General features: G+C 40.7%; 1 protein-coding gene across 2 annotated transcripts; it reads right to left on the minus strand.

Moving 5' to 3' along the window:
• Nucleotides 1–93: 93 nt before the first annotated feature.
• AGXT2 (alanine--glyoxylate aminotransferase 2) lies at nt 94–13,886 on the minus strand. 2 transcript variants are annotated; one of them, XR_012584898.1, is made up of 15 exons: nt 13,782–13,881; nt 12,176–12,261; nt 11,577–11,761; nt 11,154–11,277; nt 10,138–10,232; nt 8,919–9,012; nt 7,750–7,843; nt 6,616–6,716; nt 5,870–5,962; nt 4,931–5,063; nt 4,189–4,277; nt 2,549–2,698; nt 2,093–2,191; nt 1,816–1,936; nt 94–586 (listed from the first exon to the last, which is right to left on the minus strand). XR_012584898.1 is itself a non-coding variant. In XM_074569831.1 (14 exons), the coding sequence occupies exons 1-14, from the start codon at nt 13,834–13,836 to the stop codon at nt 470–472; spliced, it is 1,515 nt and encodes a 504-aa protein (XP_074425932.1). In that variant the 5' UTR covers nt 13,837–13,886; the 3' UTR covers nt 94–469. The 2 variants fall into 2 exon arrangements, 1 of the variants encoding a protein (XP_074425932.1); XM_074569831.1 differs by lacking the exon at nt 1,816–1,936 and having other exon boundaries at nt 13,782–13,886.

Raw genomic sequence — 13,886 nt, forward strand, 5'->3', positions numbered from 1 at the left:
AAGGACCTGGGCCAGAGCAGCAGGAAGCACTTCACAGCACCGCTGGTAACAGCCCACAGCGGACTCTGGATGCTACAAAGTCCAAACACTATGTACTTCCCCAAAACAACTTTTATTAATTTGCTGTCACTCTTTCTAAAAATTACCAGTTTTGTTATGAGTTTCACAGATGCAAGATGAATGTGTCTGTCTCTTCATCTGATACCCAGTTAATCCCACCAGGGTTTTTTATGCTAAGGCTACAATAGGTGTGCAGCTTATCCATGACACCACTGTAGAACTCCACTGTATGTTTACAAAACAGATTAGAGCATATTCTTTATTAAACGCTGAATCTCTCCAATTGCTCTTGTGATACTGAACAAGCATTTAATCTTCAGACGATGATTTTCTCATCTAGTGTTGATTAGTGTGGAGTCTGCGTGGCAAGTATCAGGGGTTCTGTGTGCATCTCACGCAAGGGAACAAATCACGTCTGTTTTGCAGCTGCTCTTTCCGCGTGTCTCTGTAAAGCGGTATGAAATGCTTCCACAGCAAAATCGACATCCTTTTTAGTAATGCACATAGGAGGTTTAATTCTAAATGTCTTGAGGAGAGAGGAAAAAAAAAAAAAATCCTTAAAATTGTATGGAAAGCATACAGCTTCTAGCAGCCCATCTCGGTCAGCACTCACCTTCTGCCCAAAAAAATCTAACCAAAAGTGTGAAAAATAGTATTACAGGAGAACAGCAGAGCAGGGACTGAGGCTTCTGATAAACGCACGCTGAAGTGGGGCAGTTTTGACTCAACTGCATCCAATGCCCTGCTCCACTCTCGTCACAAACCAGCTGCCTCCAAAGGAGACCTGGCCAGAGCAGGCTGTGTTTGCAGCTCTGTTACTCCAGATAGAGCTGGTGTAAAACCTTAGATGGTTTGTACTAAGAAAGGTGTATCTTCGTGTATTGTTCCCTCTGGCAGCTTTGCCACAGGGAAAAGTAGTATCTATGGAGAGTGGTAACCTCTTGCATTGCATCAGCTGATTTGCTGTTACATGCTTTTTTTAAGGCTTCTAAGAGAATGTCTTATCAAAGAATCACAATACTAACTTTCAGTGAGGGAATTCTAGCCTGAATGCATGTTGATCAGGAAGGGATATATGCAGTTTAACTTGTCAAGAACTTAGGTTCTTAAATCCACATGTTCGATCTACAATATAATGTTTCCAAGAATATTTAACTTCCTTAAGAATCTTAAACTTTCAGTTTAAATTTTTTTGTCACATCACAGGACTTTATGCAGCAAGAGTGGAATAATGGTCTTTTGCTACAGCCCCAACTGAAGCAAACACTCACAGATACACAGCAGTTTTGTGAGACAGAATCAGATTTTACTACACTCTGAGCTGCAGCCTGTTAGGTTCTGTGTGTTCTGGTCTGTGACTTGTGGAAGAACCGATGAGGTGACAGCTGCAGTGGCCTATTGATTTTAGCCATCCTTTATCTATCACATACAGAAGCTGCTTCCTCTGTGTCTGCAGGCTTTGCTGACCCGAGCAGCCCACAGGCAATTCCCCGCTGTTAACTGGCATGCTGTAAGAAGCCCGTGACACAGTGCCCCGGGTACAGCGTGGTGCATCTCCAATTGGGTGGGCTGACGGCCATTCACATGCAATTCTCACTTTTGTGCTCCTTTGCTGAGCTTGCTATTAATGACTTTTTTTTTTTATTAGCATCCAGGTGGAATGTTACCAGCTCTCCAGAATGAAAAAACTACCAAAACTACACTTGTTCTGTGCCGACAGGTCAGGTGATAACCTGAACAGTAGCAAAGACTTACCAGACCTGAATATTGCTGATTTCTTCTAATTTACACACATTGTAGAACATTTCTTTTCTAGGGGAGGTTGTTCCTCTGAAGGAAAACTGCAAGCTTAGAGCTAGCTCAGCATACTTGGCTCCTGCACAATTTGTAAATTAAGCAAAATTAAGCAAAGCTGATTCCTAAGAGTCTACGTTTTCTAGTTTATTTACTGAAGTCAATTTAGGTTGAGGGAAATGGGATGCAGTTCATAAAGAGAGAAAATAAGCTTTATGTATAACCAGAGGTTCGGTACCTGACTGTAGAGTCCTCCTCGTCCGATCAGAACCCCCATGTCTTTACAGTCTTCCCAGATCTGACTGATCTCTTCAGCTGGAAGAGGCTGGCGACTGTCCTAAGGAAAGTGAACGTCAAACTTCACATAGATACTCTACATTAGTTCTATGAAAAAAGATGTGTATTCCTGTCTGCCTAAGAAATCCCACACCCATCTCCAGCTGAAAACATTAGCTGCCTAATTTATGTGCATTATAAGATGCTTTTATGCAATTAAGGTACACAAGTCACTGCCTACTCAAAGCTTGTGAAATATTTGAAGTGCTGGAATGTTTTGGCTCAAATTAAACTAGCGCAATGTTTTCTTACTTCACTATCTGTTTTTTAATAGAAATCTTCCTATTTCAACAGAAATAAAATGTGATAAAACTTTCAATGACACTGTAAACTGAAAGGAATAAAGTACATCACTAACCTTATCTGTTACCATTTCTACTCCAATCATAAGTCCCTTGCCACGGACATCTCCAACAATCTCGAATTTATCCCGTAGTTTAGCCAACTCCAGTAGCATGTATGTTCCCACATCATCACTGTTTTTTTGCAGACCATCTTCTTCAATAGCCTGGTGAAAATGAGGCACAAGTGACAGTGTTGCAGGAAAAGCTTACAGTACAGTTGGTTAATCCCTATTCAGCTTGATGACACATTACGTTTATCTCACTTCCTTGCAGACTATGTTCCTTCGCTACTACAGTCCTTACATTTGTCTTCTCTCACAATCCTCTACTGGCATCAGAGTACAACTGAACATAATATTTAAATGTTGCTGTGGCCTTTTTCACATTTTACTTATTATTCCATAAATGTAATCCAGTAATTCACACGTAGTCATAGCTGAAAAATACCTGAGCAGCAAACTGACTTTCAAAATCTTACCAGAAATATTTTAATTCTTTATCCCGTATCAGGAGAAGAATATCATTTGACAAGGTGCACCTATGCATATTAGGCAGTCTTTTAGGAAACAACGTGAGTGTTTTAATTTTTTTTTCCTACTCTGCTGTCCTTAATCAAAGTTCTGACATGCAGGCAGCTATCAGCAGTGATACAAACAAACCGTTTTATGAACTTCGTATTTGCGTTAAGAACATTCACATGAAAAAAAACAAGAAATACCATTACAGGAGTTAAAGTGGGTGCCCTTTCCCTTTCCTTTTCCTTTTCCCTTTTATTCTTCCTGATGCTGATAACCTCCTTGGACTTTTTTCAGATCCAGGATCCAAGTTACTTCAGAGCCAAAAACCCCCAAAACATGGGCTCAGGCTTTCTTATTTGTAAACTGATTTTTCAAACTGTTTTTATTTATATGATCAGCTGTCTTATAAAATAGATTAAGAAAACCTCAAAACACTCAGGGAAGTAATATGAGTAGAAACAGCTTCTGCTGTAATGAAGCGCGATTAAAGGAAAAATGGTCTGTCCATGATCAAGACAAATTAAAATGTGATCTACTGCCCCACTGACTGATTTTCTGATGGATAATAGGTGAAATACGTTGCAAATTCTTCTATTGTCTTTTTCATGCGGGTTTGGGTTGTTTGTTTGTTTGTTTTTTACAAAAAGGAATTCTGACCTTAAAAATATTTTTAACTATACAGTTGTTAAGGCTTTTTAGGCATAACATAAAAGCTGTGGAGTTAAAAAAATTTTTTTAAGCACATGTGCCAGAGAACAAATTTGGTTTAGCTCAGGATTTGCCTAGTTGATGAGGGTTAGCTAAGGCTTTTGAGAAAGTGCTTTCCTACGTTTCTATTAACAAAGTAAAGAATGTAAGGGAGACAATGAAAGATTATTCTGAAAACATTAGAGGACGACTATTCATGTTAAAGGGATGAAAATCTTGCAATGTAACTAACCAGGAATTTGTTTTTTCCTACACATAAGGCACACTGGCCATGTATGCATAATACATGCGTATGTTCATGCATTTTATACAGTTTTTTAAAAAATTGCCCACATATAACTTTACAGTAAGAATAAACATAAACATTTTTCATCTTTTGCTACAAGAAAGAGTGTGGAATATATAAATTTATATAACATTCTCCCTACATCAAGAACTGCAGCTCCAACTACACAGGCCAAAGGGCTTCCTCCAAATGTATTAAAGTGAAGGTTTTGAGCCAAGGAACTTGCAATCTCTAAAAGAAAAAGAACATTGATTACTCTTACAGTTGCCTTATGTTAGGTAACAGTACTTATCTGCTTAAACTTAACAGTTAAGTAAAATTTGCTGTGCTTCAGCCCGGATTATACTGGAGGCAATGCAAGTAATTATGTGCAAAATATGACTATTTCCCAAAATTATAGTGTCTGGCAGATGCTAAACCCAGACTTTTTCAAAAAAGTCACATTTCTAACATATGCTGTCAGTTGTCCCCTTAAACAGACATCTACAAATTTTCCTCACTGGATTCAGACAGTCATTTGTACATTATCAAGTAGTCGGCTAACATGCTGCCTTATATACTCACAGTATATTGATTAGTAAAATGGTGAATTTAGTGAGGACTTTCAGGATCTATTACCAGCTCTACCAATGACTCACACGGTCATTCCTGCTTCAGTTACGCAACTAACCCCATTTAAATAAAGCTTTGCACTGGTATTGCACAGCACTTGGTAAAACAAGTGAGTAATGAGAATGCAATTCATTTGTTAAAAGACAGATGGAGATGAAGATCATTAATGAAGCACAGCTGTTTCAACAAACATCTCTCCAGTTAAGTAATTATCATACAGTATATTTTGTAATTGCTCTATTTTAATCCTTAGCAGAACAGAACACTTATACCTTTTGTTGTAACAACAGCTGCCATTGGAAAGCCATTGCCAATTCCTTTTGCCAAAGTAACAATGTCAGGGACTACATCATGTGTTTGAAATCCCCAGAAATGGCTGCCTGTCCGTCCAAATCCGGTCTGTACCTTTCAAAAGAAAAATCCAGAGAAATGCCCATCACTTCCTTACATTTTCCAATACGGATTGCTTTTCTTGTCTTTCTATGTTACTGATTTGCATTTCATTACAACTACATCTGGAGTCAACTTGCATTAGGATCCTTATTCAGATGGCTTTGCTATTTATTGTAATTGGGGTTTTTTTTGCATGTGAAAGATAATATGTCACCGTGTCTTAGGCATGGTGAGACGCACAAATAAGCTGCAGCTTCCATTTCAAAAGGGAGAGGAAACGCAGTTGCTTATCACATTTCAAAATTGCAACCTCATGATTGCTGATTTCTACTACTGCAATGCTTGAGGTATATATTTCTGTCACTTTGAAGCGTTTGCTACTATTTCAGAATAGCTTTAGCTAAGCAAATTCTATTTATAAAATATATTCACGCAGGCATGACAATCAATGCCCTTCTAGAATTTAATGTATGCAACAACACTCATAAGAGCAACTGTTATTGGGACACGTCACACCACAGCTGGCATTTATTAGCTGCGTATTTGTGTAAATTTACTGCTCCCAAAAGGTAAGGACTGATGTCTGCTACTAATGTTACCTGCGTCTAAAATCACAATACCACATAGCAGAATAAAAACAGTAAAAACTAGGAGGGTCCTATGCTTGGAAAGATGCATTGTGTTAAACTGAAGCTATGAAATGTATAGCATTTAATTTACATTATTTCCAGGCTTCCAGTTTGCATTCACTTGAATTCTTTTAAGATGACTTTCAGAGGTACCCCAAACTCTAGATCTCTTACGTCAAAAAAACTCACTTCATCTGAAATACAAACGCCCCCTCTTTCCCGTACTAGCTGATAAGCTTCCTTTAAGAAATTTCTTGGGTACTGAACAGCTCCATTAACACCCTGCCAAGACAAAAAAGACAATGTCTTCAGGAACAGACAAGGAAACAGGAGTTCTACTATGTGACTATCCTACAATGAAAAAATACCAGCAGCCCTCAGGTAACCAAGGCTGTTGTCTCAAGTTTCTGGCTTCAGCAGCAAAACTGCTTCAGAAAGTTACTGCTCAGGTCGCTCATTCCCATTCCACAGATTCCATGTTCCCATTGCACCAAAGAATGAATCCTGTGGCTACCACCTGCTGGACAGCTGCTAAAAAGACAGTGGACAAGGTGGCTGCGAAGAGGTGGAAGGGGAATTGAGTTAAAGTTTACAGAAATAGTAAAGAAAAAAATAATATGAAATTTGGAAGAAGGTATTAGAAACCAAACAACAGCATGCTCCATACTTGCCATTTAAATGCAGAAGAGTGCATGTTCAATCATGATTCTCTGTTTAATTTAACTTCATGAGCAAAATTCTAGCTCCATTGAAATCAATGACAAAAGCGGAAATTTTAAGACGGTACATCCATTCTTTCAAATATTTAAGGTGTTTAAGGCATTAAATATAATATAAATCAGCAAAAGTATGTTTAGGATGTAGCTAAAGAATATCAGATTTGAGCGTTTCAAACAGATTGTGCTAGCTTAATTGAGAAATGGCAAGCCACCTACTTGAATTGGTTCAGCGATAAATCCAGCTATTGCCTTTGGCACTGAGGTATTCAGCGTATCTTGGAACTGTTCAATGTACTGGTCGTTTGCCTGACATACACCTGTTTACAAGGGAAAGAGTTTAAAGGGAATTTACTTAAAATGACAAAAAACTAGCTTCAAAACATTAAATTACACATCTAAGCAACAAGTATCATCTGACTGCGTGGTAAACATCACCTCTCAAATACACAATAGTAGGCCAAACATTAAAGGAGAGAGTCCCTTATTTTCTCTTAAATCATTTACGCTCTAAGGAATGCCACTTCCAAAAGAGCAAGGCAAAGGTGCCAGACAATAAGATGATACACATTATACAGGTCAGTAAGCTGTAGGTTAGAGAAAATGTTTGTGAATCACCTACATCAGCAGAAGGAATAAGCAGACACTTTCTCAGGGGTTAATAAGCATCAGCATGAGAGATCAGGAATTGTTAGGTTAGTGCAGGTATGAGGATTCTGGAGAATACAGCTGCCAATCTGAATACTGAAATGAAGAACAGAGCAATCAGTAGAGCTAATGCTCCCATTCACTAGGGAGAGCAAAGCTAAAAAACCATTGTTTTGTATGCATGTGAATTAAAATACTGAAGAGTGCCTCTTAAAACAGTGGCAAAAAATTACTGTAATTGCTGTTAACAGGAAAGCTGTAGAGGTGCTTTCACATTGTGCTGCATATGGAATGTTTTGCTTCATAGAAGACTTTTTGCTTATCACTGAGTTCAGGTTGTCCTCCCTATTCATATTATTCCAAAACAAAAGCTGAAGAGCTGTCAAAACTTCAGACTGGTGCAGAAAGCACCAATCACTATTTCTGTGCTAAACTGAGTTCCACAGCTTCCAGAGTTGATCATGACAAAAGCTGGAAGTAAAGGTTGGGATTTTAAGAAGAAACCCAAGAACATGAGTTGTCACCTACCCAAAACTTTTCTCACCAGGAAACATGTGCCTGAGGTTCTCTGCAATATTTTCTTTGGTTGCCCTCGCAAATCCTAACCAGAGGTCTACCGTTCTTGAGGAGGTAAATACAACCTATTTCCACAGCCCTTTAGTATTCTCTAATCTAAAAGCCGAACAGTTTTTGTCATTGACTAACCTTCTGAACAGCTGCATTTTCGAACAGTTTGCACTGGAGAATCTCTACAATTGCTGCCTCCCCATGGACCACGAAAAACATCTGGTAACATTGTCTGTCAAGCATAACAGAAAGAGCTACAGATTTGATGACACCTTCCTAAGAGATGTTTTAACCATACTTAGGGATAACTAAAGAAAAAAACTAAAAAAGAGTCCTTTAGAGTCTAAGGGCATACCTAGTTCAAGCAACTGGTCTGAAGAACACTTGTGGAATAATACCAAATGTAGCCCTGAAGGAATAGTAGCACAGAAACAGAAGTTTTGGAAACAACAAGTTTTGACTATTCACTCAATTGTTGATTTCCTTTGTTTTGTTCTTTAAATTAGTCAGCAGTTTTGGTTATCTAAGAGTAATAGCAACATTTTTAGAGCTGCCAATAGCACTTCAATAATCCAAAGCATGATAAAAATCTGCAAAATACAGGAAGGCAGGCAGATCTAGCAGAGTAATTTCAGCCTGAAAATGAGGAACTCCAGCCTTCTAATCCTGACTGCTGATGAAACGCTGCGTGACTTCAGGCAACTCATTTATTGAGCCAGGCTGGGAGTCTGCTATAAAGGAGCCTTCTTACAGGCAGTGCTGTGGCTGAGCTATCACCAGCACAGATCAGAGTAGCCAAGGGCAGTTTCTAGCAGAGAGGCTCTCCCATCCCCTCAAGGGCAGAGAGACAACATATTGCCATTCATCCTCAATGTATCTTTTCAACAGTATGTCTCCTGTCTTGCTGAAATGAGGGACACGGGCTTTTTTCATTCCAGGGGATATCTACTTCAGACCAGCTGAAAGCAGCTTTGCACAGACTTGCCAAAACAAAGTTGAGAAAAGGGGCTCTAAGCATTGTTATTTTGGACCTTACATAGACTTCCATGCAAGCGCCAAGCATGAATAAAGCACTGTAAATCATGATCATTCCTGTTATGGCTGTCCTGACTCCAAATGAGCACAAGTAACTATACAGAAAAGGAACGGGGACTTTGTCTCTTGTTCTTACACAGCAGAAACAGCTCTACTGCAATTTAGTTAGTAACCATAGAGCACTCTGAGCATAGAAAATGCACTAATTGTTGAATTATTAAAATAAACTGTTAGCTACCCACATTACTAAAAAAATAAAATAAAAATCTCACTGTTGAACAGCCAAAGCCATTGGCAACACCATGCTTATAAAGACCAATAGATGTCAATCCCAGGGTGTAAGGGCTGCCTCCATGGTATGCTCCTCTGTGCAAACAAACAAAGCACATGAACATCACTCATTTCCAAAAAGAGACTGTAGCAATATTATTTCCAAGAAGGCATGCTTCTGAGCTACAAATTATTGTGGAAATTGTGCATTGTTACACTCAAGACAAGAACTGATTCCTACTGCCATTCTTTGCTCTGGTTTTGGAAGATCCATAACTGCCCATCTGCATTGATTTCCTGAAATCTCAAATATTAAAACTGTGAGGTAATGTTTGCTAGGAGAATAGAACAATGACTGGAACCAACAGCAATTCAGACAGTGCCTCATGAAGTTCTGCTGTAGCACCTGAGCCCTACAGAGCAAACATCTCAGTTCTTTGAATCTTGGGAACTACTGCTCTCTCCAACAGATGCTGCCAATCATTAAACTACATGGTGTTTTGCTGCCAGTTTTATATATAAATCAAAAGTTCATTAATGAGAATACACAAGCTAGGTGGGTACCCAATGTTCTGCTGAACAGAATAACAGAAAAATACAGCTCTTCATAACAAGGCCTTTTATTCTAATATTTGAGGCTGCCTGGGATGCACAGTAAAGAGAACTGCTTACAGTGGTGCTTACACAGCCCTCACCCTTGCGCCACCTCTGTTGTTATGCCAGAAGAGCTGTTTGTGTACCTGTGCAGTGAACTATGGTTCAGGGATCTGGCAGAAAAATAAGGCTGCAAAATAAACAAAACAAAAAAAATCATTCTGCTAGGTTAGCTTTTAGCCAGAGCAGTTCTCCGCTGTGGTTCACTGCACCGCTGTTCCAGAGGTATCTTTGTACCCTCACAAAGGGGTGCACTGCAGGACTGGAATGAAGGAAGAAAGTAGCAATTGCCAAAGCCTGAATGCAGGCTTACCCTAAACACACAGATGAGACCCTTTTCTAAGTAACAAAAGCAAAAATTGCAGGTTGTGGTTTTTATGCAAACTATCCTAATATACTGTATCAAATATTCAAGTCCTGTTTTACACCCCTTTGGCAAATAAAATAATTTTATAGCATTCTCCTCAGCAGATCTGGGGTTAAAGAGTTCTCTACTATTTCTTGGTTTAGGCATACAGAGACTGATCACACACACAAACGAGTTTTGTGAAGATCTATCACCATTACCTGAAAGAGATGATGTCGAAGTTACGAGTATACAGCCTTGCCATGAACATAGCCAAATCGTTGGCTTCTGACCCGCTGTTGGTTAGGTAAACCACCTATGGGAGGATGCTTAGGATCAGTACAGTGCACAACCACCACCTTCTAGTTCAGCATCAGACCATGTTACTTAATGACATTAGGAGTTATAACCTATCACTACCACAAGGTGACTTCACTGCAATAAACTTAATGTTGCCCATACGCTACAGATGAGAACCAAAATTAAGCTGATCTACTTAGGGGGAATACAAAAAATTTTTAAGAGTCAGAGTCTTCAGGTTTTCCTAAGATGGAACAGCGATTCAAAGAAAAATTAAAGTGTCTGGGTCAAACTGAGCATGACTGACTGAATAGAAATAACCTTCACATAGGTAAAAAGGTCTGTACAGAGTCCCCGCATGTTAGTTACCAGGAGTGACATACACAGACACAAGCCTGGAACACAAGAGGTAAGCAGAGCTTGCTTATTGGGAGCAAATGAGAATTAAGGGTATATCCTGAATGCAAGTTCTGAGATCTGAAAACAGCTCAAATTCTAGGGTCACTGCTTTTAAAGTTAATTTTCAGAAGTAACTGAGATATTCCCCTGCTTGAACTATGCAGATGCTTCACATTTTTTAATTTTTTTTTAAACTCTCCTTCCATTTTTAAGATTGCGACAGCTTCAGTCTTCTGCTAACCCAATTTCATTTAATGACCAGTTTATTTTACCTGAAAGCAAACACAATATTTTTCCTACTGTTTCTGGGCACATGAAATGTGACACATGTGGTTTATTTATTTAAATCTCAGTACACCTCCCTACACAAAGGCCTTGAGGGTCATCATGCTCTCTTTATCTGACAGTTTATAGTCCCCATACAGGTTTTCTCTCCAGAGATATTGTGGCTCTCATTTAATAAATATTTTTATATTAGATATTTCTCATAAATAGACAGCCCTTTCTCCAGCCACTGCTCCTGTCAGAAGCAAAGTACCTTAAGTGGATCTGGAAGAAGAGCAGTTAGCTTTTCAGCATACTCTTGGATTGACGGGTGCATGTAGATATTAGTGGTATGCCACAGGCGAGCAAGCTGTTTCTGGGTAGCCATAGTTACCTTCCTGCATGTAGCACAAGAAGAGACAAAGAAATTCAATTCAACACAGATGTGCACACACACATGCACACACCTACCTGTTACTAATTCTGAAAATGCAGACATTTGCCAGAGAGATGAACAAATAGACAAAATTAATGAACTATTCAAAATGTAGTGGAAATTGACCTTAGTATAAGACATATATTTAGTGAATTATATTCTGGTTTTAGGCTCACAGTGCCACAGACTAACAAAGAACAAAACCAACATATCTGTATCTCCCTGTATTTTATAGTATAAATTAAACAGTAACAAACTTACGGGTGACAGTGACCAACACTGACGGTGACAATTCCAGCAAAGAGATCAAGGTATCTTCTTCCTTCATAATCAAACAACCACTGCATATGTCCTTGATGCAGCAACAATGGCTTCTTGTAATACAGTCGCAGTGAAGGAGAAATATTTTGTTCACGAATCTTCTGCATATGTTCATATGGATAGGACTGAACGGAATAAAAAAGTCAGTATCTGTTTAGACTTCCTAAAGATCCAGACTAATGGTGCTGTAGTGGGTCACGTAGACTACAGAGCTGTCTAGAGCAGTTTTTCACAGAACTAAGATTTTAACAAATTCTGGCACATAAAGTGTTTTACAAACCTCTGAAACTCAGAAATAAGACCGCTGTTCTGCTCTTACCTCTTCCTTAAAGTTTTGCAAATCAACAATTTAGCAGCAAGTTACAGAACTGTCATACAGGTACATCTATGATTTATATCGTAGTTGTAACAGAATTGGGTTTTGCCCAAATTAGCGAATTTTATAATCATATTTAATGCACTATTTATAGCAGATGAGCCTGTCACTCAGATGTAGCAATGCAGTCTTACTTAAATGCAGTGTAATACATATGACTTACTTTGTATTTTTCAGGTACAAAATCGCAAGGAGGCATTTTTGCTTGTGTGGAGACAGAGCTTTTCCATTTCTGCTGCCTAAAAGCAACTGCAAAATAGTAAAAGGATTATCAAACACATATCAAAGCGCACATCAGAAAGAGTTTCTCAATAAGCTTGTTTAGAGAACACACAAGCTACGGTCAAAGTCTTAGGTTTTGGTGGGTTTTTTTGTCTGACAGATTTTCTTGGGAGAAAAAATAATTAAGTAACATCTTTGTAAAGGCAAAATATATAGAAATACATATGTATACGTGAGTCGGAAGCCCAGGGTGACTGCAGCACAGTGCTCTCAAGGACCAGGATAGACTCAACAGATGTGAACAAGGTGGGCAAAGCAGGGTCCACTGAGAGTACCCCACTCAGTGGGGCAGGTCGAGGGCGTACTCAGGGAGTCCAGTCAGGAGCAGCAGCAGATGGGGCCAGAGACAGGGCTGGAGACAAGGCTAGAACACAGGTCCAAGGTCCACCCAGGGCCAGAGGCTGGACTGGTGGCAAGGCTATACTCCGGGCACAGCTGAGGCAGGGACTGAAGGCTTGGGGCTGAGCTGAAACAGGGCTCCTGGGCAGTGGGCACGGGCAGAGGCCCCCGGTGAGGCTGCTCAGGGCAGCCAAGGCGTGCCCTGGGCCTTGACAACTCTCACTGCCACCTTCCGTCCTCTTTCCAAAATCCTAAAAAAATCACACTGTCCTACCTTTCACTTAACTGCAAGTGTAATTAAACACGTATCAGAAAAAGTTATCACAGAATCACAGAATTGTGAAGGCTGGAAGGGACCTTAAAGATCATCTAGTTCCAACCCCCTGCCCTGGGCAGGGACACCTCCCACTAGACCAGGCTGCTCAAAGCCCCATCCAGCCTGGCCTTGAACACCTCCAGGGATGGGGCATCCACAGCTTCTCTGGGCAACCTGTTCCAGTGCCTCACCACCCTCACGGTGAAGAACTTCGTAACGTCCAATCTGAATCGACCCATCTCTAGTTTTAATCATTTAATTACATTCTCTTGCTGCATCCCTAACACTGCATGCTGAGAACTCCACGTTTATTTTTAAGTGTCTACAGTTTTAAACAATTTCTAAAACACATTACAATGTAAATGAATTAAGAATAAAGTTTCTTGGAATAAATTACATATACTGTCACTTCCGTTACAACCACTTACAGCGCTAATGTGGTAATTAATCATCGATGACAGTCCAGTGTCAAAAATACTGATTGGAAACTGCAGAGTCTGAGAAGTTCTGCCTTTGTGACCTCTTTCAAAGGGACCTAAAGCTACGCCGAAAGCGCTTCTTTCCCCGGCGCTGCGCCAAACCTCCTCTGAGGGCGGCCATTGAGGGAGACACGCCGAGCCCCCCGGGCCTCTCCCGTCCCACCCGCCCAGCCCAGGCCTGCGGGGCCTTTGGGCACACGCCGGCGGGGTGACGTCTCCGCGGCGGGACGAGCCCCCTCAGCCCCTCACGGCGCGGCGGGGCGCCTGCCCGGCCCCGCCGGGACCCGGAGGGCCGCTCCCGCCGCCTCAGGAACAGCCGAGCCGCCTCCCGTTCACCACCCCGCCTGCCTTACCGCTGCCGAGCCAGCGGCTGCGCCCGCAGAGCAGCGACCCCAGGGCCCTCGCCATGTCGGCCGGTAGCGGGGCAGCGCCGGGCGGAGGCGGCACCGCCCCGCCCC

The sequence above is a fragment of the Larus michahellis genome, chromosome Z (assembly GCF_964199755.1).
Source record: "Larus michahellis chromosome Z, bLarMic1.1, whole genome shotgun sequence".
NCBI lineage: Eukaryota > Metazoa > Chordata > Aves > Charadriiformes > Laridae > Larus > Larus michahellis.

What these genes read in the sequence shown, in the direction of transcription:
- AGXT2 (XM_074569831.1), bottom strand. Translation starts at nt 13,836, where the DNA reads ATGGCGAGGGCCCTGGGGTCGCTGCTCTGCGGGCGCAGCCGCTGGCTC. An exon ending in TTATCGCTGAACCAATTCAA is followed by an intron (nt 5,963 to 6,615) that starts GTAGGTGGCTTG and finishes TTGTCTTGGCAG; the next exon opens with GGTGTTAATGGAGCTGTTCA. An exon ending in GCGTTTGTATTTCAGATGAA is followed by an intron (nt 5,064 to 5,869) that starts GTGAGTTTTTTT and finishes TTCTTTTGAAAG; the next exon opens with GTACAGACCGGATTTGGACG.